The sequence below is a fragment of the Haemorhous mexicanus genome, chromosome 5 (assembly GCF_027477595.1).
Source record: "Haemorhous mexicanus isolate bHaeMex1 chromosome 5, bHaeMex1.pri, whole genome shotgun sequence".
Classification (NCBI taxonomy): Eukaryota; Metazoa; Chordata; class Aves; order Passeriformes; family Fringillidae; genus Haemorhous; species Haemorhous mexicanus.
The window spans coordinates 46257135-46280707 of record NC_082345.1 but is presented as its reverse complement, the minus strand read 5'-3'; the positions used below and the strand labels follow the sequence as shown (position 1 = coordinate 46280707).

Here is a 23573-nt window from a genome sequence, read left to right as displayed (position 1 = left end):
ATGCAAGATGAAACTGAATTAACTGATTCAGATTCAGTATTGAAAATTTATGAAATTAATGAAAAACTGCTAAAGACTTGCACACTTTTGAGTCACTATTTTGAAATCTATGAGAGCTAAACAGATATCACTAATCAGCATTAATTTATTATATAAAAAGAGGCTTGGGTTCTCCATTGCTGTAAGTTAAAACCATCCATGGACACAACAAGGGTGGGAAGACGTGCACCTACTCCTGCAGCTGTGCTTACAAGGTGTAACTCTGCTCCCCAGACACAAAATATCCTAATGAATGAAATACATTATTCTATTTTCCCCAGAGGGAAAATAGAATAATGTATTTCATTCATTAGGATATTTTGCCCAGATTCACCATGAAGAAAGAGTGCACCAATTATACGTAATTTTAAAAGACATACTTTTGCACATGACTACTGAGATGGTGGCTTTCTGCAGCTTTGTGGACACTAATCATGTGAACTTACTTAGTAAAAGGCAAATGCCTCTGAGCAGCAACATTTCCCCAGATTTTGACAGTTTCATTTGACAGCATTACAAAGATTCTATGCAAACTACAAAACTACAAGCTCCACCAATATATAGTAAAGCTGGCATTTATTAGGTTGAAAAAACCTTGGAAGTGATGTTTCCATGCTCCCAAGTGAAAGGTTCCACACAGCTTCTGCTCCAAAAATTTAGAGCAACCTCCAACAGTCATGGAGGATTTTGACCAAAACTTGCCACATTATTAAAGTACTCAGACTACATTCGTATTTAAGCAACTATCAGGGACCCTACAGATATTTTTATTCTCAACCAGAATATCCTTGGTCCAGAACAGTTTCCACAGATGTTTTAGCCAGAAATTCTGCACTGTCATTTTGCTACACACACCTCCCCAGTAAAGGCACAGCATCCTGTGACCTAGCATCCATCTCACTGTATCTATTTTCCTCTCAGATCCAAATTCTTTCACTTCTCCTACGAACAGCAGCCCCTGGTTAAGTCGGCTGTTACAGCAATACTCACGTTTGCCTTCTTGGCGCAGGCCAGTCTAATGTGCTCAGACATTCCCAGGAGCTGAGCACCACATCCACCGCTGCTGTTAGATCTCACTTCTTTCAAAGCACCTGCATCTAGCTCTGTACAGAAACTGGCAGGGTTTCATGCTCCCAACTCTTCTTCCATCCACTTCTGCTCCCACATAAGGAATCTGCCAATCCTTCCATCCCCCCCTTCAGCCAGAATGACAGGATTAGTTGGCATAATCACAAACACTCCAGATAGCTATTAAGAATGTTAAATGCAGTTAAGTCCTTAGCATTAGGTCAGCAAAAGGTTTTTAACACAGCAGCAGGAACACATTTTTGGAAATCTTGATTAAAATTGGTTATGCAAACTGGCTTTCTAAATTTTTAATATACTCAATCCCAACATTCATTATCTAATAATATTTAACCAAAATCTAACATTAAAAAAATCAGGTATAAACAATAGTTTTAGAAATTTTCAAAAGGAAGTTTTTAAAAGAAACCTATGTACATCTAACATGCTGTTTCTCAAGGCTCCTAGAAGTGGCTAGTATCCATTGTGCATTCCCAAACAATTCAATACTTCATGTCTAAAGACAGTTCAGGATTTGAAATAATTAAAAATTTAAAAGTAGCTGGAGCAGATGTGCACAGATTCTGCTATGTCACAGCTAATTTCTCCCAAATGTATCTGTCGATACCCCGATTCATCACGGAACAACAGTAAGCTGGAGTTCATAGCAGCTGTTAATGTAACTACTCCTTTTTTTCTTTGGGAACATTAGTGAAAGAAAGCTTTATATAGTGGCTGATAATGTTTTAAAAAATCATATATGTAAATACTCCTGTTGTCCTTAGGAGGACCTTTCTAGACATCAGACAGAATTCCTACACTGTGCAGTTAAATCTGTTTATCTATATGGAGCTGTATTCAACTCCACTTGAGCTTGGGCTGCAGCACTTTTCCCTCCACAGTGGCAAGCAGCATCTCTGCATTCCTCCCATGTCCCCTGACCTTGCTTCCACTGGGCATATACCTTCCTTTTTTCTTTAGCTCCATCCAAAAGACCTCTTTTCAGTCAAGCTGACCTTCTGCCTCATCTGCTTGACTTCCAGCATTTTGGAATTGCCTGCTCCCACGCTCTTAAAAGAGTGGGTTTAAGAAGTGACTAGCCCTGACAGAACGAGTGATTCCCCAGGGATGTGATTTCTTTATTAATTTATATGTCTATTTTAACTTTCTACTTTGAAAATGTATTCATTTATTCCCATGTTTCCTCACAGCAATTCACCAACAGAATACTGCAAAATTAATAAAATGAAAAATGTGTGGTAAGGGGCTCACATTGTACTACCACCTTTGTTCATAAAGAGTCACAGAGGACAATGGACAACATTGAAGCATCCCAAAGTCATAGGCTACTACTATTAAGAAGCCTGCCTGAGAAATTCACAACAACCATACCCAAAACTGTTATCTCTTCTATGCTATACTCAGATTTGATTTCTCCTTTACATGCCTTGAGGATCTACAAGGTTTCTAGATAAAGCATGATGAAAACATCCACAAAACTAACTCGCCCTTTACAAGCCTGTAAAATTAGCCTAGAGAGAAATACTGCACTTTAGTCAATATGAATATAACTTAGTGAGACATCTTAAGGAAATAATGCCTGAATTTACATGTCTTTGTCAAAATAACAACAACATAGAGAGAAGCATGCCTATTCATCTTCCCTACCTTCAAAGTACCTGACATGACTGTTTGCTAGAAAAAACAGGTTATGTGCCTATTTTCCAGATGAGTCAAGCATATTTACTTGCTTTGATTACAGGATTGGGGGGGGGGGGGGGTAAGAAAAAAATCTTACAACTGAAACCAGGTGTTTTCTGAACCAATTTATTACATCAAACAATAATGTCAACATAATTCTAACACTACTATGTATGTAGTACATACATAGACACCAGAAACAAAAGGAAAATTTGTTGGACAACAACAACAAAAAAGGAAACCTAATAATATCTTCAAATTTTTTCATCTGTTAGGAAAAAAAAAATTCTAGATGTAGAATAGTGTTAAGTGACTTTGACAAAATGTCACAAATTAAAATTAAATCAGGAAAACAGTCAAAATTATACTTGAAAATAACTTAAAGCAAGACAGGGAAGACCAGGATTTTCACTTACAATCAGAATCTTACACAAATAATTTCAACAAGTAGAAGGTGAAAATAAACTAGTCAGCTACCCTGTAGAGAAAGGCTTAGGATAGTCAACTGCCCTTCAAAACAAATGAAAAGGGCTTTCTTCTTAGGGGAAACTGGTAACAAATCAAAACCCCCAAAATGGCAAAAATTTGTAAAAATTCTCTGGATTGGCAGAACAGAGGCAGAACAGTTACAGAAACACCACAGACACAGTCCTGTGACTGGCACAGTGACAAAAGCAAACTGCAGAAACTTTTCAAACAAAGAGGACTGCAATGACGTTTTTGAAGGCAAGAGATAAGGAAAGCAGGATAAAGGTCTGTTACACCATATCAGACAAGATTTTCATTTTAAAGTTGTGTCTCACATGGGACTAAGTGACCATTATTTGAAGCTGAATATATTTTATGAGCTGACAGATGTAGAAACAGTGATCAATAACAGCCTGGAGGTCTATACATCACACTTCAGATATCTGCAAGCAGTAGTTAAGAGAAGTATACCAAGCAGTAGATGGTTTAATTCAGTACATGTTTCTACTGAAAAAATGTCAAGTTTCTGGCGTCCAAAAGACTGAAAGCCATGGGTTTAAATCATTATCTTCACAAAAAGACAAATAAAGGGTAACAGTGTACATCATTTTATATTAATCTCACTGAATCAACTTCATTCATATTTTACCATCCCTTCCACGGGAAAGAATATCACATTATTGACAGTTTTGTGGTGAGTGTTCTTCCAATAATTTATTTATTGAGTTTCAGCCTTGACAACCTTCCATTTTTTGATTTCGCAGACATAGGCACTGTCAAAAAATTGTATGTATGCCTTCTTGTACACTCCCATATCTCCTACCAGTGTCTCCCCTAGGCCAGCTTTCCATCCAAACAACCCCTGTCAATGTGGCAATCCTGTTCTGAACAAGAGTATGTCAAGTGCAGACTGGTCTTTGCAAAACTGTGCCAGCCAAGAGTCCCATTTGGTTTTGCAAAACCTTTACTCCACCAATACTCTCTGCCTCCAACTTCTCACACTTCTGTGACCTTGCCCAAAACCTTTAGTTCTGGGGTTTTCAGCTAAGGCTTTTCTCTTTTTTTTCCACAGCACATACCCATTGAAGATGTTTGCTACTGATACTATAGGTATTTCCAAGATCTACAGAATAAAAGGTCCAGGCAAAAACTAGAACATCAGCTAGAAGCGGCGGATTTGGCAATGTGCTTCTGGGACAAAATAAAAAAACCAACACCTCCCCCCACCAAAATCCCTGAAATAAAGCAAAGAAAAAAACCAAAAAAAACCCCACCCCCCAAAAAACAAATCAAACAAAAAGAACCTCATAGATCAATTAGATCAATGATGCACATATAGTGACATAAGCACATCACTGCTGAGAACAAACATATGGAAATCAACACACCAGCATGCGAGTGCTTACATATCCTAGATTATTTTTGTAATTATAAATAAAACCTTTTTTTTCTTAAATTATTTTTTCATAGCTACCTAAGAAAATTCTGGTGAAATCAGCATTACTAAAGTTAGGGTACTAACTTATTAGAAGCTGGAGCACTGCCAATCTGTCCACACCCAGCTGTCTGAAAGCAAATATATTCATATCTAGCATATGTTAATGTTTTATTTGCACTGGAAATAAACTAAAATAATAATATGCTGCAGGTATTTTATATTTTATGAACTCCCTGGTAAGAATATAATGAAAAAGGAATGGAAAATATTAGCTCTTTTCCCACACAACCTCACCAAAATGGGTTATAAGAAGAGCATGGCCTACAGCAAAATTCTCAATGTAAAAAAATATTTTTAATTCTCTACCAATAAAGTTACCAATATTATGTTTCCAATTTCTTCTTTAGTGCAGATTGCTACATATCCAGTGTAATGTATTTTAATGAATAAGGATTTTCTTAACCATACTTTGTTTTTGTATTCACTCCTCAGGCACACAGTAAGACTAAAACTAGATGAATTTACCATTAACTGAAATTCTCCTTGTATACTGATACACTGCCTCCAGATCTAGGGTCTTCTAGCGGAGCTACATAATACATGGGGTCCAGAATAGCTAAAATGCCACTCACCTAGGAGGAAGCCACACTTCAAGGCATGAAAAGTCTAAGGCACAGGCACTGACTCCCCCCAGTCCTCTTTTGCTAACAAGGAACAACGAAATTCAAAGGACACGGGGAAGTAGGAAAGGAAACAAACAGGAGCAAAACATTTTGAGAAGTCAAAAATTTCAATATACTGTAAGCTATAATTTTACTTACAGTGAACAAAAGACATACAAGGAATGGGTTTCCTGCTTCATTTTCCTTCTGATGAGGAATACTGCCCAGCTTACAAAGAACAAAGGTCATCTGAGACTACATGCTCAGCTGCAGAAATCCCCTAACAATTCTGTCATATCTCTATTTAACAGAGATAAACCAAACATTGCTGTGGTGTAAGAGTAGTTTGAAAATTTCTATAGCTTTACAAGGGAAAATAGAGCAGAGACTGAGCACCTTGGCTCAAGAGTTAGACTGGCCCTGCCCACCAAAGCCAAGAGGACTCATTCCATTGTCTTCAGCTGGCTTTCAGCTCAGCACAGGAAAGGTCCCAAGACATTCTTGGGACCTTTCATTCTTCTGGGATGTGTAACATCTCAACTTCCTGAGATGTTACACATCCCAGAGAAGTGAAGTCTCTGAGGAGATCTTCCCAAAGTGTGAAAACTCCTGATGGAAAGGACTGAAGAAGAGAAAGACAGGCTGTTCTCAGTGGTGCCCAGTAACAGGACAGGAGGCAATGGGCACACATCAGAACACTTAAAAATCCATTTGGACTGAAGAAAATACTTTGTTACTGTGAGGGTGACTGAGCACTGGCACAGGTTGCCTGGGAGGCTGTGGAGTCTCCATCTCTGTCGATATTCAAAAGCTGCTGGGAACAGTCCTGGGCAGCCTGCTCCACATGGCCCTACTTGAGCAGGAGGGTTGGACCAGGAGACCTCCAGAGCCCCCTTCCAACCTCAGCCCTTTGGTGAGACTGACATTGTAGGAGCTATGCTGGATTCACAACTGACAGGTGCATCTAGTGTGCTTTTCTAGTCCAGCTTTGTAAATCTAAAACATTTCCACTGATCTTACTGACCTACCTGGGTTCAAGGACATGTTTTTTCCTCGTGCAAAAATATTTAATTATAAAAATTATTTTTGTCCTATTTCTAAATGAATATGGATGCTGACTTTCTTTTGAAGTCATAAGAAGTAATAAAATGGTTTAAACAGTTGGTAAAGTACAGTATAATTCATCTCAGTAATACAAGTGGTACAATACAAGTACAATAAAAATGCTTTTTATTTGTCATTCCAGAGTGATACTATCATTATATGTAATTCAAAAGCCTGAAAAATAAGGCTGATGTGAATCACTTCAGCACAGAAAATCCAGAAAGTAGAGGCTGAATGGACACTATTCTGCTAAATAACATTCAGAAGTTCTGCGTGCTGACTACAGGAGGTTATGGTAAATATCACAGCTCTACAAAAAAAACCCCAGTGCTGGCTATATTCAAGATATTTTTTAATACTATTCTGAAGTAGGCTAATTTATCTGAATTTTCATATTAAAAAGAAACCTCAGAAAAACAGAATTTATGCTCTGTATGCACTTATGTTCTTTAAAAATCCACACATAAGTATTTAAAATAAAAAAGCAGCTTTTCCTTTATATTCTAAAGTGTGCATTCTTTAAAGAACTATGATAAATGAGAAACCATTGCTTTACTGCTTAGAACTGCCTTTTCTTCCTGCAGTACTGATGCCTGCTCTGCCACCCCGAGCCTGCTGGCTGCCCACAGCCCTCAGACTCATGCCATGTTCCAGCCAGCCTGCTGGAGATGCTCTTCCATTTCCATTCTTCTGATTTACTTCAAGGATAAGATGACCTGCTCAGTCAGTGACTAACCATTTCTCCAAGCTGCAGCCTCTTCTCTGTGCCACACTGAATGCAGAAACTTCTCCAGCACTTGGCTGAACAAGGCAGGGGCTGGCACCCCACTCAGCTACTGATGGAAGCCACCGAAGGCTAGAGGATGAAAGCCCAGGGAAAAAAGTGGTAATTTTGTAAAAAGATGGAACTTGGCAAACAGCACAGGCTTAAGTCCACAATGCTTCAAACTACCTGGATTAATTACGAATTTCAGAGTAAGTTTAACCCATATTCCTTAAGTTTTTAGATAAAACTTTTGCACTTTTGCTGATGCTCAATTGCTGCTGCAAAGAAGAAGCAGATGGGCTTTCACAGCTCCTTCTCTCTGTGTCAGTAGGCTACAAGTGATGGAGTTTGCAGAAGAGTTTGGAGGGGGAAAATGGGTAAATTATGAAGGTCAAGAGAGGAAATCCCTTTAATTTTAATCATAGAATTAAAAGTTTATGCAAGATAGCAAGACAGATCACTGCATCAGAAACCCATGCATGTTATTAAGAGCTACAACGTCCATATTATGTTTTAATTAGTTTGTTAAAAAATCATTCCCAAGTTATAGAACCCCTTTACACACTGTCTCTCTGGTGCCAGCTCTCTCTGCTAGCACCAGAACTGTGACCTGATCCAGTACAACCCTAATGTTTCTCACAGTTGCTTAAAATACTTGTGTTAGACTGAGAACTTGGCCACAGTGCACCAGAAAGCCATCAAATATCCTGTCTCAGAAAAAAAAAGAAAAACAAACAGCTTTATGGAAAAATCACAGCCTGCAGATTTGAGCATAATGGCTCACATTTTAACCTCCACTGGAATCTGCTGGCATGGATTTAAATAGTTTGCTGTGAGGTCAATAAGTATCTGCAGTGTCACTGGAAGGGAGTGATGAGAAGAGAGCAATTGCTTCCTGGAAATCAGTCTTTGGTGATGGGAATTATTACTGCACCAGATACTGGCACAAATATCACTTCTAGTCTCAAAAACAAAATCACCTAGTTTGTTTAAAATACACTAGTTCCATTTTAAAAAGAATGCAATAGCTTTTGGAGGTGATGCCTTGCTGTTAATACACTGACTAATGAAAACATTACCATAATAGGATCTGCTGACCAAGCACCAATTCTCTCAGCTGCTAAGACATTGGCAGTCCTTCCACAATTCACTTTAAATAAATGAACTTGTCCTTGCACTTCTTAAGCCAAGCCTGTGGTCTAAAGCAATATTTATAGGGTCAGTAGGGAAGCTTAATCTCTCCTCAATTTGTATTGGTGCCTAACACCACACAATGCCTTTGTCTCTGCAGAGGAGAAAAAAAATTAATGATCTTTTGCACACACCTTCTCAGAATTCTTTAAAATTGCATTTAGCATAGAAAAAAGTAGTCTCATTCTTCCAGCTCCAAACAATTCTCCACAGGAAGCTCCCACTGAACTAAGATGTGTGCTATGGTAGCTGGGCTGAGTTTTACATTGTCTACAGCTGAAACATACATCCAACACACTGGCCCATTCATCTGCTCCAGAAGATTGCTGCTTCTTTTAGCCCACTACAGCTAATAGAAAACACAGTGACAATTTGCATTCATTGCCATTCCCCATGCTACCAGCATCGACCTTCACACGAGACAAAACAGTACAAGTTGTCTGAATGGCCTGAAACAAAGGTATGGAGTTAAGAGAGAAGGTCAGGGTTTGGTTTCTTTGTTTGTTTTGTGTTTCTTTTTCCTTTGGCTTACAAAAAGAACCAAAGTCAAAGCAAGATTGGTTTTAAAAAAAATATCTAAACCATTCCTTACTAGGTGTTCTTCCCTGAAGTAAACATTTAAGAAAAACATGAATAGATAGCTGTGCTGAAATTTCCAAAGTGATGAAAATGTCACTGAACAAGACAAAACAAAGCTTGCTGTCCAAAATGTAAATGCTGGACTGGGCTGAAATTTAATTCCTAGAATTTGGCAGCGTGGGAAAGTCTCTTAGCATAACAGTTTAATGGCAGTATCAGGCTTAAAAATCCAGCACTTTCCATTCCTATCTTACATACCTGATATACATCACAGTAACTGATGTAAGATTAGTCTCACAACTTCAGCTGTCTAAAAGTTCAGTATCTGCTCTAATCACCTGTCTACAAGCCCAGGAAGGAGATGTCCACTTCCAGAAGGCAACTAATCCCATCCCTTCCAGCCCCTCTCAGCACCAAGTGCCTTCTGGAGATGCCAGTTCTGCAGCTTGTTATCAAGAGAGCCAAACTGGTGATGTCCACAACTAGTAAATGAAACACATCAGATAAATGAAACAGCAAATGACAGCAAGCTTGAAAATGCTTGGCTACAGCTTGTAACTCCCTGCAGTGCGAGTGTTAGCACACATCATGGCACCATGTCACACTGTACCAGCCAAGATGCTCTGAAGCAGTGCCAGGCACAAGCTGGGGGCACAGCCCTGATCAGAGGCCATTCCCAGCCAGCCATCTGGGTGCAGGTAATCTGCTGGGGGTGGGAAAGGGGAAGAGACTTCAGCCATGTGAGCCATAAGTGCCACAGGACTGTGCCTGGCCTATTTCATTTACTAGTATAAGTGAAGCCACTTCAGATTGTATCCCCAAAGTCTACATGCCTAAAGCCATGCAGAATGACTCCATCCTCCATCACTGAGTGGGGGGAAAAAAAAAAACAACAAAAAACCCTAACAAAATAAAACAAAAAAAAATCCCAGAAAGCCTGCTTGCTGGTCACTGAAAGAGCCAGAAGCGCTGTACTCTTAACTCTTCTCTGCCAGCTGTCATTAAATCCAACATCACTCTTTTGATTTTTGGTGGCTTTATTTTAACACCAGCAGAAGAAAGGAAGAAGTGTGGAGGGAAGCACTCAGCCCTGGGGGAGTGAGACACAGCCAAAGGTTCCAACAGCTGCCACTGCCTGGGCACTTCTACTCAAACAACAGTCTGGCAGAAACAGCCCATCATCTGGTATGAGATAACATAAATACCAGGAAGGAAGCATCATATCCACACATGTTCTGTCTTGAAACAAATACTAAATCCAGCTAAAGAACAGTCTATCAGGCATTTTTTCTCAGCACTTACGATTGCTTATCCAAAACCAAGGATATGGCTCCATGAGCAACACTCCCTAACTGGGGGTAACCCCCTAAGCTGTTTTCCCAATTATAAGCCATCTGTGTTCACTCTGTATTAGCCAGTCAGAAGCTACATCTCTTGCTGTTGTTCTGAGCACTGAAAACAATTAAGTTATTCTCAGAACCTGTCCAAATGGAGCAACTCAGCTTTGAACCCCTCCAGCAAGAACCAAGTTCAACAAGCACACTGACCTCAATCAGCTCAGACCCTGACCCAAAGACACCAAGCCAAAATACAGCTGGCATATGTATATGAACTCAGAGACAGCTTCGCATTTCCACCAAACTGGCCTGGAGAATAAGTGACAGTCATGCAGCCTCCATTGCCTCTAACTCCCACTCTTTCACTGGAATTTAACTACCCTGTCAACAAGACTCCAATTTACATTCTCTGTCCTTTGGTTCCTGGAATTCAGCCACTGTAAAAATAGTGTGACAAAAGTCACTTAAAATAACCTAAATGAAATTAGGAAAAAAAAATTTCAAAAGCAATTTTTATTTATGTTTTCTGATCTAATTATTTTTCTGGTAGAATGTCATGAAAGTGGTATGTGTTCATGTTAGCTATAAATTGAATTATGTCCTGGCATCAAATTAGCAACACTCAAATCTAAGACACTTTGATAATATTAAGAATATCAAACAGGAAATTTCAGAGTAAACATCAGTGTGCTGTACCAGAACTGCATCTTAAATCAAAGAAGTATCAATGCTCCGTGACAAGGTCAGAGTCCGCATGCTCCTTCACATTTCTTAACTTTGTCAAGACTCCCAATAAAAACTTTGGAAGTCATATGACGTGAGTGCTTCCCCATTAACACCTGGATAGAGACTTCCCAGCTCAACTTACAGGCATTACGTTACAAAAACATACTTCAGAGGATCAGGTTTTCAAATTTTGCCAACATGGTCAGAGATTCAAAAAGCCTCAACGAGAGGCTTGAATGCCACACATATCACATTCCTGAATTACCAATTACCCTGAGTCATCTAATATGCATGGAAATTCTGTGTAGCTGGTTAAAAAAAGCATTTGAATTCTTATTTCCTCTTAATTAGAATTAATCTACTTGAGTAAGTTAATAAGGTTTCATAAAAAGGGATGGTTTGTGTAACTTCTAACACAATTAAATATTAATAAACTCCTGTGGGAGCTAGATCAATGGAGTACAAAACGTCTTCCTGAGTTTTATCTTAAAACATGTCATTTTAACCAGTTATGTATTTCTCTACACTCTGTAAGAAGTTTTATACAGCAGTAGAACAGTGATGAAACCACACAGAAAAATCTCAACATTCACAGAACAAAGAAGTGTGTGCATCTCATGCTCAATTTTAGGAATGGATTCCACCATAGTCTGAAATAACTGGCCTTCACATATGGAATACACATACATAATCAATCTGAAATACTATATATAGTCCATCAAGATAGTGATTAACCTGAAATTCCCCTTCTCCAGCCCTACTTGCAACAAAACCAGAATACCATAAAACCTAAAGTTAATCATGTATCCAATCCTAAAAGACAAAACAAATCGCCTTTTTCCATTTTTCCTTTAATTATTTATGACCTTTTGCGAAATAACATTTTTAGGTGTCTGGGTTTTGCTGGCTTCTTCTTTTCTCTTAACTAAGGAAAAAGAATCATAAATCTGACCCTCCATTTCTAAGCTCGATAACGTAAGGTTGGTAGAACACTCTTCATGTGATAAAGGCGTTGGAGACCCTGGTCAAACACCAGGCAATTGTTCTTGAATTTCTAGCAGTTTGGTCTAGAATGGAAGTCTGCAGAAAGCTTTGTGAGCAATTTTTTTTTTTTCTTTTTAAATTTTGAAAATAAATACGTGTGCTAAATAAAAACAACATAACTAAACTGAAACAAAATATCCCACAGGAAATATTAAAACCTTCTGGTTATCAGTTCCCCAGAACGCTTCAGAGCAGTCTTAAGTTCCCTGACTCCTCAACCCAACTATTTAATGACCAGCTCTTTCACTGACATATTTACAGAAAGGCTCATATTATTTAGGCTTTCAAAGCATTCATTAGCAAGAGGCACAACAGTGAAACTTACATTGACATTCCTTGCAGCACTTGCCATCCACATAGGCCAGGGCAGAGTTAAGTGGACAGTCAGCGAGGGGGCAAATCAAAGCCTCGCACTGCACAGTACCGTTCTAGGAGAACAAAAGGTGCTTAACTGGCGGTTTTATTTAGCAATAGCAGAGATGTTCTCAAACACACGATCTTGAAAATCTATTTTTAAATACAATGAACTTTCCAACAACGTCCAAAAAAGATAGTTTAACGTGGGTATTTTATTAACTGCAGGAACAGAAACCATACCTTCAGAATGTCACACATACAATCTTTTAACATGAATGATGTGCTCTTTGAGATGATAATGACCAATTTTTTTAGAAGCAAATCTATTTGGAGGCACAACATTCTGCCAATCAGCAAAAAACTGACAGATTTCTGTGAAATGACAACTGCACAGAACAATACTCTGCCTTCTGATTTTATGCTAGAGAGAATATATTTCTAAAAAGTAGCAATATTATAGCTGCGAGAAAAATCCAAGAAAAATATGGAATTAATTTAACACTAAATTCAAAGAATTTTAAACATTTATCAGCCAGATTTGATGCCATAAAATACTAAAAGCAAAATGAACATCCATCCAGAAATATAGAGGTAAAAAAATATTAAGCTTAAAGAGACCCACTTAGCCAATTATAGATAGCAGCAAATCAATCTAAGGTACAATACAGACAACAACAACCTTTTCACTGGTTTCTAATGGCCCTTGGATTAAGCATTTAATGAGTTCAAATGGAATGAAAGAGTTTTACATGAATGGACAGTAATACAGACACCCTAGCTTGGTACCTGAAAGGATACTTGCAATCACATCTGGAGCTGTGATACCTTTGGCAATCTTCCATCCATCAAATCTTTTTCATTTGCAATATAACAAAACTTGCATATGACCCTGACATTTTACTTTTTATTACTTATTGGGATGGAACCAAAAGCAACCAAAGGAAATTGGGCACAAGGGATCTATTAAATCATTTGCTAAGAAAAAGGCTGTGTTTATAGAGACAAAAAGCAAGGAAATCCAGAGAAACTGTTTGCAACTCAGTGCAAGGGAATAACATGAAATCTAAGTATATTCCCTAGCACCTGCATATGGTGACAGGAAATAGAGGGGCTACACAAGCTAGTAGAGCAGAAAATATAGGAAAACATATTTATTGATACTATTCCTTAGATTTAGAACAGATTTTAAAGTTCTTTGTTGTTAGTACCTAGCATACGTCTGGAGGTTCTCAATAAAACTGAGAGGAAACACTGGAGTTCCTGACTCTCCACTCAAACCATAGCCATACCATGCAAGTGCAGTTCTTACAGCCATCCGTCCAGGACTCAAACTCTCTGTAGGTTGTGCCTTTCATGGTGCAGGTTCTTTCACAGTAGCACTGATCCAGCTTGTTCATCCTCTGCTCAGCTTGAGACAACTGTATTTACAGTTCACAAAAATGTTTTGAATTTTTAAGTGCCTTCCACATTAGTAAAAACACAATTCAAACTGTCCCCGGTACACGGATGAGAGAATACATTTAGGAAAACACAATCAGAGACAATAAAACAATTTAATCATGTTGTATTGTTAAATGCAACATGATGAAACCACCAGCCATTCAGAGACAGAAATTGAAAAGACACAACACATTGCATCTTTCTTATCATCCTGACACCAGGGATATCATGAAACAACATGAGCAGGTCAAGATGGGTACAGCTCCTCATTTCTCATCTTTGTATGGGCAAACTGATCAAGAACCTTGCCCCACATAAAGTATTCGCAAATAAGCTCAGAACCGACATTAGCAATTTTTTCTGCTCTTCAGCCAAGGCATTTTTAACATTAGTGTATCAAAGCAGCTAGGTAACAGCATTCCTGCAGATATCTAAAGAACTGACATTTAAAATCACAGTAGTCTATTTTCACCAGCAGACATGAATGTTTTTGGCATAATATTCTGCAGGAAAGAAAGAAAAAAGTCCTGGTTTGGATTCTTGGTTCCTTTTCTTGCATATATTTTGTCTGAATGTGCCTTTGGCAGCTCTGGTCTTGAAAAATCTTGGTAAGTCTTTCTGTAATAAACCCAGTTACCTATTTCATTCTAGGTTTATTGATTTACTAGCCTTATAGGTAGAGTTTGGATATCTATGAGCCCTTTCCTTGCTCAGGGATTGGGGTGCTCTTTACTATTCAAATTCATGAGTCTATAAAAATATTAAAAGAAGAAAACCCTCTGAACTGAGAATCTGTATGTATAAATTAGGTAGAGGTATATAAAGATGTAAACACACCATGCAGGGATGTTCTGCACACAGCCATACAAACATGAATAATCTAAAAATACAACAAATAAAGACTGGCAGCCCTCATTTCTTCTATTAATAGAGTCCTAGTAAACATTACCTTAGCTGATGTTTTTGCCAAAATGTCTTGCAGTTCCATAATTTTCTGCACAAGTCCATGGAAGTCATTACAAGTTGGGCATGCTGGAATAATACAATACATGTCAATAAATTAATTCACAATAGGTTCAATCATGCCAAAGTTGACAAACAATACACTTAAATTCAAGGTTTCAAGAAAGCTTGTAGGACAGAAAGACAGTAAAAAGCACACCTTTCATTTTATGATATAGAAATTAATAGACTTACTGCGATTAAGATCTGGGCACTGAGAAATAAATCCTTGAGGCATGACAAGTAATTGCACATCTTGCATTATGCCCTATGTGTTAGTGGAGAGAAAACAAAAGGATACACTATTTTTACCTGTCAAAATTACGTTTTTTCATTCACCATGTAAAACATTAAAACTCACAAAGAAAAACTACCTGATAAAAAAAATACTTATGAATAAACAGCTTCATGTGTGAACCCAATTCAGTGATAGAAGAATAAGCAGAAATAAAAATAGATAGATGTATAGGCATACTGAATAATTTTTAAAGACATAAGATTAAATGTCAAGATATAATTATGTGGCAAGAGTTTGGTGGGTTTGAATTCATTGTTATTTTTAGTTAGTCACTGCAGAAAAGCTTGCAAATGACCTTTAAAAAGTAATTTGAAAACAGCTGCAGTTTCAGTTACTTAGAAATGTTCTTTTAAATAAAATGCAAATTTTTTACAAGCTATAACTCTGAAATAGATTTGAAGATTAAAGAAACTAGAGTCAAGAGAAACACATTAATGCAAACCCTGAGTTTGTGCTGGTTTTGGCTGGAGAAGAGTTAATTTTCTTCACAGAAAAGTAGCTGGCATGAGGTCGTGTTTTGGATTTGTGCTGGAAACAGTGCTGATAACACAAGGATGTTACAGAAATCACACAACAGCAAGGGCTTTTCTGCTTCTCCTACCACTCCACCAGTGAGGAGGCTGGGGATGAACAAGGAGTTGGGAGGGACACAGCCAGGACAGCTGCCCCAGCTGACCAAAGAAGGTCATATCCGAGACCATAGGGCATCATGCACAGCATTTAAAGCTGGGGCAAGAAAGGAAGCAGGGAACATTTGGAGTGGTGGCATTTGCCTTCCCAAGTAACCATTACAGAGCTCTGCTTTCCTGGGGATGGCTGAACACCTGTTTGCCTGTGGAAAGTGGTGAATGAATGCCTTGTTTTGCTTTGCTTTACCTATTAAACTCCGTCTCAAACCACGAATTTTCTAGCTTTTACCCTTCCAATTCTCTCCCCCATCCCAGGGAAGTGAGCACGTGGCTAGGTGGTGCCAGCTGGGGTTAAACCACAACAAATTCTGATGGGGATCTTTCCATAAAGCTTGCAAAATGCTGAGAAACTACATGTCTGTTACAACAGCTGCATGTTGTTAAAAACTCAGGGAGATTCCAGCATGAAATTCAGCTATGATGTCTGGAAAGGGATGGTTCCACCCAGAAGAATAGATCCCATGCTTGCTGGCAGATTTTACATGCTTAATTAAGATATAATTAGTAGCCAGTATGCTGCTCTCCAAAAGCAAAGGCCAAAGAGCAATTTCAAAGCAATCCAAGAGCTGTGTTATGACTACAGAAGCACAAAGTGACTGAGCACAAACTGATAACCTCCTGAGATCATCTACTCCAACTTCCCTGCTCGAGCAAGACCAGCTACAGCAGATTGCCTAGGCCTGTGTTCAGACAGCTTCTGACTACCTCCATAGCCATCTTTCTTTGACAAGCCTCACAACAGAATTGTCTTCTGATGTTGAGAATCTCAGGTGTTTCAGGTTTTGCCCATTGCTTCTTGGCCTGTCAGTGGGCCCTAGTGAGAAAAGTCTGGACCCCTTATCTTCATTCCCCTCACATATTTATCCACACTGATGAGAGCCTCCGTAGCCTTCTCTTCTCCAGGCTGAACAATTCCAAATCTCTCAGCCTCTCATCATATGAAAGATGATTCAATCCCTTCAATAATTTATTTCACTCTTTATCTTTCAGGCATGCATACCTTAAAATAACCATGTGCAGTATTCCTCTGTCCCAGCCAAAAGGTTGTACCCAAAGGTAAGTCCATGAAAGGCTTCTCCACAACTCTTTCATAAATTCTGAAAAGGAAGGGGAAAATAGAATCCCAAGTTGTTATCATTTAATTTACTCAGAGCTCAAATATTCCAAATGTGACAACTTCTTATACAACAACATTCTTTACTTACTTATTGCAGTCCACATGTAAAATCAAGTGAGAGGCACTGATTGCTAAGGAAAGCCTGTGCCATTTATCATCTGCCAAAATGTATGGGAACACTTCTGTGTGGGAGCGATGACTGCCTGAACGATAATGCAACCTGATTTCATTCCGATGACCGCTGCTTTCCAGCTCCAGGTACCTGTACCATAAATGCATCATCATGTCATGAACCATTCTTTTCAGCACAGCAACATTTTACATAAGACATCTTCTCATCATCATGCAAGAACTATTTGAAAGAAGGAAGAAAAACAAGCAGATACAAAGGCAAAAGTAGACCCTTTTCAGATTTCCACTGCATCTCACTTCTCAGCAACAAATAATAGCAGGTTCAAACTTTCATGGAACTACACAAGATTCCAAGCCAAATAGGTTTTCCTCTAAGAAAACAATTTTCCATAACATAATCTGAATTACAGCATTATAAATAATTGCCTTATACAGTGAAAGCACAATAGGAATACTCTGAAGGCCTGAATGCACAGAAGACAACTCCAAGTTCTGCAAAAGGGACATCATTAGTAATTACCAAGGAAAGTAAAGACTGAGACTGAACACTACTTTGTTGACTTTTATATGTACTGGTACATCTTCTTTCATTTTCTGTAATAAAATTTCTCCAAATACATATAAAATCAAGAAATTCTAACTCTTCAGAACAATTTATATATGTGTACTTATTTGCTTTGTTAAATTACCATGTGCATTTGCAGTGTGGGTGTACACACACATATATACACATCCCTATAAGTATACACATCTATATGTAAATATGAATACATGTATATATATAGCAAAAAGCCAGCAGTGCAGCTGTGCTAAGTGAATCCAGCAGATTGCAAACACAAGCTTTGATGGTGAAATTCCAGCCATTCAATTTAAAAAGCACTCCATAACCAAACCCAGTTCTTAGACAGGCTGTCTCTCACATGTTGGACATCCTCTGGGAAGATGCCTGAATAACTGTTTGTCTTTTTAAAGTACTAAATTTCTCATTTTAAAATTCTCCAAGAAAACGATTTTTACACAGGAAGAAAAACAGAAACAGAGATTCTCTAATAATCATATGCAACCTAAAGCTAAAGAGCATGGAAATAATGGATGGGGTGAGATACACAACAACTGGGAGAATGGATAATTCATTTTTGTCTATTTTTGTGGCTACATCTGCAATCAGACATGGCAGTGGCTTGTAAGCTGAGTGTGTGTGTGTTCTTGGGTGATGTCATTTACTTTAACAGACAATCTGCACTAAGGAATAGAAAAGACAATGATTGTGGTTTTGAAGAGTAAAACTAAGACCAAATCAAAACTATCTTCTACAATCATCATCCCTAGGAGAAAGCTAGGCTTACTGCACAATCCTGCTTCCTTCACGGTGTTCCACAGTGGAACAGACCTAGCAACAGCACAAAAATAACTAGGGTTTTTTGCAAAAACAGCAAAGGACAATTTCTTCTTCCTCCCCAGTATTAAGAAAGCAGTTAACTAAAGTCAGATACAAATTTTATAATCAATTTACCTCCTCATGGCCCAAAAATAATTTTTGCATCAGCAAGAAGTAGAAACTAATTGAAGGTCTGGCTGGAAAAATTGCACAATAATGGCAGGACATCAGACAAGTTAATAACCTTCTTCATAACTCAAGCTTCAAGGATAAAAACAAGTTTACTCTCAACCCAAAAGAGAGGGGGAACATTAGAGAACTTGACTCCTCCAACAACTTTTAAGTGTCTCCACCCAGCTGCAGAAAATAAATGGAAAAAAGGCATGGATATGTTGAAGCATTACCTCCTGGTAGAAGGAAGAGCTCTCCTTCATTCTGAGTCAATAGCAGAACTGATGGCAGCACACAAAGATGCAGCCAGGCAACAAACTACCTGACTAGACATACAGTCACCACAGAAGGTATAAAACAAACACTTGTGTTGCCCTTATGCATATAAGATAATGAAACCTCTGCAGATGAATCATGGATTTTCCAATAAAAAGACATTGCTGTATAAATTTCATGAATTAAGAACTGCTGAGAGAGGATGCTGAATCGATGACGCTGTAATAAGCAAGGAAATTTTCGTACACAAAGCTGCACAGAAACTGTGGACACTTGTGGTTTTGTTTTAAGGGTGATTAACACACTGTTTTGACATTCACAGACAATATCTTTTGTTCTTCCATTTGGTAAACTTAGAAATATAACTACCTTTGAAACGAGAAAACATGCATCAAAATGAAAAAGAAAATAACAGCCATTAGGAGAATTATTAGGAGAATCATTTATGGTTTATTAATAATCTGTAGAGGCAGCAGCAAAACACAATTAGAAAAGCAAGTGAAATGACAGCCAAAGCAATACTGCTTTCAGCTTGAACAAATGCCATGATGCTGAAATACAGACGTGAAAGTGAATCATTTCCACTCAATTTTTTTGCAAAATGCTGTGCTTGCTATTCCCCTATTCTACATTTGTTTAACTGCCTGGACTTATATGGTTCTGTCTCAGCCTCATGAGTTTCAGGAGATAGGACAAGACTCAGCACTGACAAACAAATATGGGTGTCAATGCAAAGTCTGCGCACAGTGAGGCTTCTTGTTCCTTCTGTGAGGCTGTAACACTTGGGTGCATGGCTTCCAAAGGTTTGGAAGAATCTTTCACAAAATATGCTAAGCATTAACAAACAGACCTGGATTTTAGAAATTCACATCTGATGACAAAACCCCTCTATACTGCTCTGTAGGCTCCAGATTACTAATCATTTGAGAGAAAAAGGAGGGTGCTCTTAACTCCTCAAGGACTTGCTCCTAAAAGAAAGAGTAGCTGCATTGTACTGCAGTCTTCTTCTAGCCAGGAATCTCATTACTGAAAAGCTTCAGGAGAACCTCATCAGCTGAATCACCAGGTTCTTGTCCACATCAGCCTAGCCAAGCCCAGTCATTGCAGGGAGAGCAGCAGCCAAAGATATCCCATATTTAACATCACTGATACTGCTCCCAACAGCTCCAAGGTCTTCTATGCTGCAGAAGGCAAACAATTATTGGAGTGAAAAATAAACCACAATGAGAAGCCCAACACAACAGCAGAACCTGCACCTCTCTTTCTAAAACCCGTAATCTCTGTGGTGATTTAATCAATACCAGCCTACCTGATTTTAAGTCCCCCCCCAAATAAAACACACCCACCTTGAATTTAACTTCACAGGGAGATGATACGTGCTTATGTTTTTCTATGTTTGACATGCAGAGAAGAAAATGCCAACCTGGAAAAAAAGGTTGCTACTTCTCTGTAGATCACTGTGTGTGTGCACAATCATTGCAAAGGCAACAGCCAAGGCCACAGCATCAGATCAGCTGCTCTGCTTGGAAACCAGACAGCCAGTGATCCCCAATGTACTGACTAGGGATGAGCCTGTCTTTGTAAGAGGAAGAAATTTGTTTTGAATGCCCTGGAGGAATCTGGGACAGAAAACAGTGATGTTTGCTCTGCTGCTCAGCACTGATCTATTGTAACTTCTAGGTACTCAGCAGATCTGCTCAGCTGTAGAATTCTAATGCCCATGCACAGGGCACGTGGTCACACCAGCCTAGGCACAACCTGCTCTTTGGGAAGTGACAGACTAGCACAAGGGAGACTCTGGAAGTAAAAGTCAGGATGTAAAGCAAAAAGTTAGAGATTTAGGGGGTGAAACACCAGATGGTCTCAGTGCACACAGCAGCAGTCTTTGAGAAGAGGGAGGTATGGCCATTCCAGCTCGCAGGCAGCGCTGGCAACACCAGGTCTTTGATGGCTCACTGGTTCATTTGGCATCCTTTCTCACACAACAAATGCACATCCTTACTCCAGGCAACTAACAATTTCAACTTCCATTTACAGCATGTAGACAAATATTTCAGAAGTTAAAGGCAAAATATCATGTCTGCTGCTTATGAATTTATTACAGGGTGGTGGTGTTTTTTAACTTTTCCTACTCACATTTATAGGCATAATGCTAAAATATTTCTTCATGGCTCTTTGACCTACACTAAAAAAAGAAGAAAAATCAATAAAACTAAAATCCTTATTTCCATGCTTAAAAAAATCTTTATCTGAAGATTTTTTGCTATCAAAGCTCTTCCTTTTTTGTTAGGTTTAATTACACAAAACATTTAAAAAGTAAAAGGAGGTCCTACACAGTAGATCTCATTGCACAATAGCAGCAAGCAATTCTGCTAGGTGTAGATTATGAAGCTATAAAAGCAACTCATGCAGCACCACTACCACATTCAGCAATGCCTTATTTGCGATTTTCTGTGGTATCATGACTGGGTGGACAGGAGTGTGAGCTTTATTTTTGCTATGTTTCAGAACACCTTATTTGGAAGTAACACTAAGTGTCCTGAAACATTAACTACAAGTTTTTATTGCATAGTGCATCCCCTAGAACAACATGGCATCAAAATATCCCCAGACAGATTATAATTTTTTCAACCTAAATGATTCTATGGTTATATAACAAGCCAAGTGGCAGCTTCATTTCACCTGTAAGAATTTAGTTCCCACCTCTCACACTACTGCTTGATCTTACTGGTTTTGTCTTTTTCCATCTAGAGCTCTACCTAGACAAGAGAAGACTGGAATTTTTATCAGGGAATTATTAGTTTAAAAATTGTCTTTGCTTTTCTGGATAAGTTGTAGCCCTTGGTGCAAGTGCACAATGGGCAGGAAAGCCAACAATTCAATTTCTGACACTTCCTTTTGCTGAATGCAGTTTTAAAGCCAGACTGTAATTTTCTGACTTAGGGCATTTTTGTTCAAAAACATTGATCCATTCATTAAAACCAAATCTTTTGACAGAAACAAACATTCTCACAGCAAAGCTTGCGGGGTCTAGGATGACATGCTTGCTAAAATGGGAAAGTGAGAGAGAGAGAGCAAATACAAGATTCTCTGGAAGACTCTCAAATATCTTTAATGCCATGTTTATTACCTATATGAAAGCAGAAATCCCAAGTGAAGAGAGCTCAAAAATTAGAAGAGGGTGTTATTCACATCGACACAGATTTTATAAATAGCAGGACAGCAAAACCATCCTCTCAAATTTCTATTCTAAAACTGGTGCTCCACTTCAACTCATATCCAACTTGGTGATATCTCACACTTTTTCCCTGAAACTGGTGGGCTTTTCCACACTGACTGGTGGGAACAGGCTTGGGCCAATGCTGCTTCACAGATTGCCCTGACATCACCTGCAAAGGTACTAACTGCAGGAGACAAAAGCATGCCAAGGAAGATGCTAACAATTATGTAAAACGAACAGCAGCGGGCCAGTGCTCCAGCCTGGACATTGTTTGGTTTACTAGCAAGCCCTTGCCAGGCACTGCCAACAAATCTGCATCAGCTCTGCATCACAAGGAGAGAAAAAAAAAAGGAATGGCATTCCTCAGGGCACTTGTTTAAGATGGGGAGGAAAAAAAAAAAAAAAAAAAAGCCAAGTTCAGGCTTGTGCTCCAAATCAGGCAGAGCAGAAATTAACTCTGTGAGGAAAATGCCTCTGAAGCACCCCAGCCAGACACTGACTGATCATTCTGGCATTTACATCTCTCTTGTTTATTTTCTCCCACCACAAAAACAGTCAACCACTTCAGCTTTGTTTCACACAAAACAGCACAGCACTGCTCCTTGCACTGGACACATATGGAGAACAGCTGTGGAGGAGGAAGGTGCATCCTGATGTGCTCAGGTGATGGAGCCCAGCACTGGGACATGCATGGAGGAACACTCTCCTTGTTGGGATGTCCATGGGAGAAAACAGCCAGAGAGAGATAACAGCAGGGCAGAGAGGCATCATCCACACACATTCACCTGCACAAGCTACGACTGCACAGCTTCCCTCCACACAGAAAGAAGCACAAGGCAGCAGCTAGGAAAGTGAGATTGCAGTACCCTGATGTGGAAGTGGAAGTTAGGAAATAAACATGTGAGGCTGTTCAAATCCTTCCCATCACTGTGCCACTCAGTATCTGTGCCCAATTCAAACTAATAAAGCAGGTGGGGAAAAAGATGTCAGTAACATAATCAACTCCTAGCAGCCCCTCATCTGATTTCAGTGGGACTGCTGTGGTCTGGAAGCCTTTGCTTTGGAAGGCTTTGAAGTCAAGACCCTGCCTCTCACCTGAGAGACCTCTTTGCTTACCTCCCAAATTCTGAGGTCAACTGAATCAGGAAGGCACAACCTTGCCTCACCCCCACTGCAGTCTACCTAGCTTCTGCTGGGTTTAGTCTGTGATCTGAGAGCCCATGGCCATCACAAGAGCAAGATCCTCCAGCCCATCCAACGTTACTGCTGATGACAAGGCAAGGCTCCAGCTGGCCTTTCCACAACTCTTATGGGAGATTAGGAGCCAGAAGCAGGAACTGAGGCCTCATTAAGTTCTTCAAAGCACTCCAAGG

The 23573-nt window shown here is 39.1% G+C and overlaps 1 protein-coding gene across 1 annotated transcript in view; it reads right to left on the bottom strand.

Moving 5' to 3' along the window:
* The window catches only part of NELL2 (neural EGFL like 2), a 134630-nt gene that overhangs the window by 87618 nt on the left and 23439 nt on the right, over nucleotides 1-23573 (bottom strand). The window contains exons 4-9 of the mRNA XM_059847045.1: nucleotides 17112-17285; nucleotides 16907-17003; nucleotides 15115-15187; nucleotides 14867-14949; nucleotides 13767-13895; nucleotides 12446-12548 (exon numbers count right to left, since the gene is read on the bottom strand). Coding sequence (XP_059703028.1) covers nucleotides 12446-12548; nucleotides 13767-13895; nucleotides 14867-14949; nucleotides 15115-15187; nucleotides 16907-17003; nucleotides 17112-17285 — 659 coding nt within the window. The remainder of the gene's footprint in view (nucleotides 1-12445; nucleotides 12549-13766; nucleotides 13896-14866; nucleotides 14950-15114; nucleotides 15188-16906; nucleotides 17004-17111; nucleotides 17286-23573) is intronic.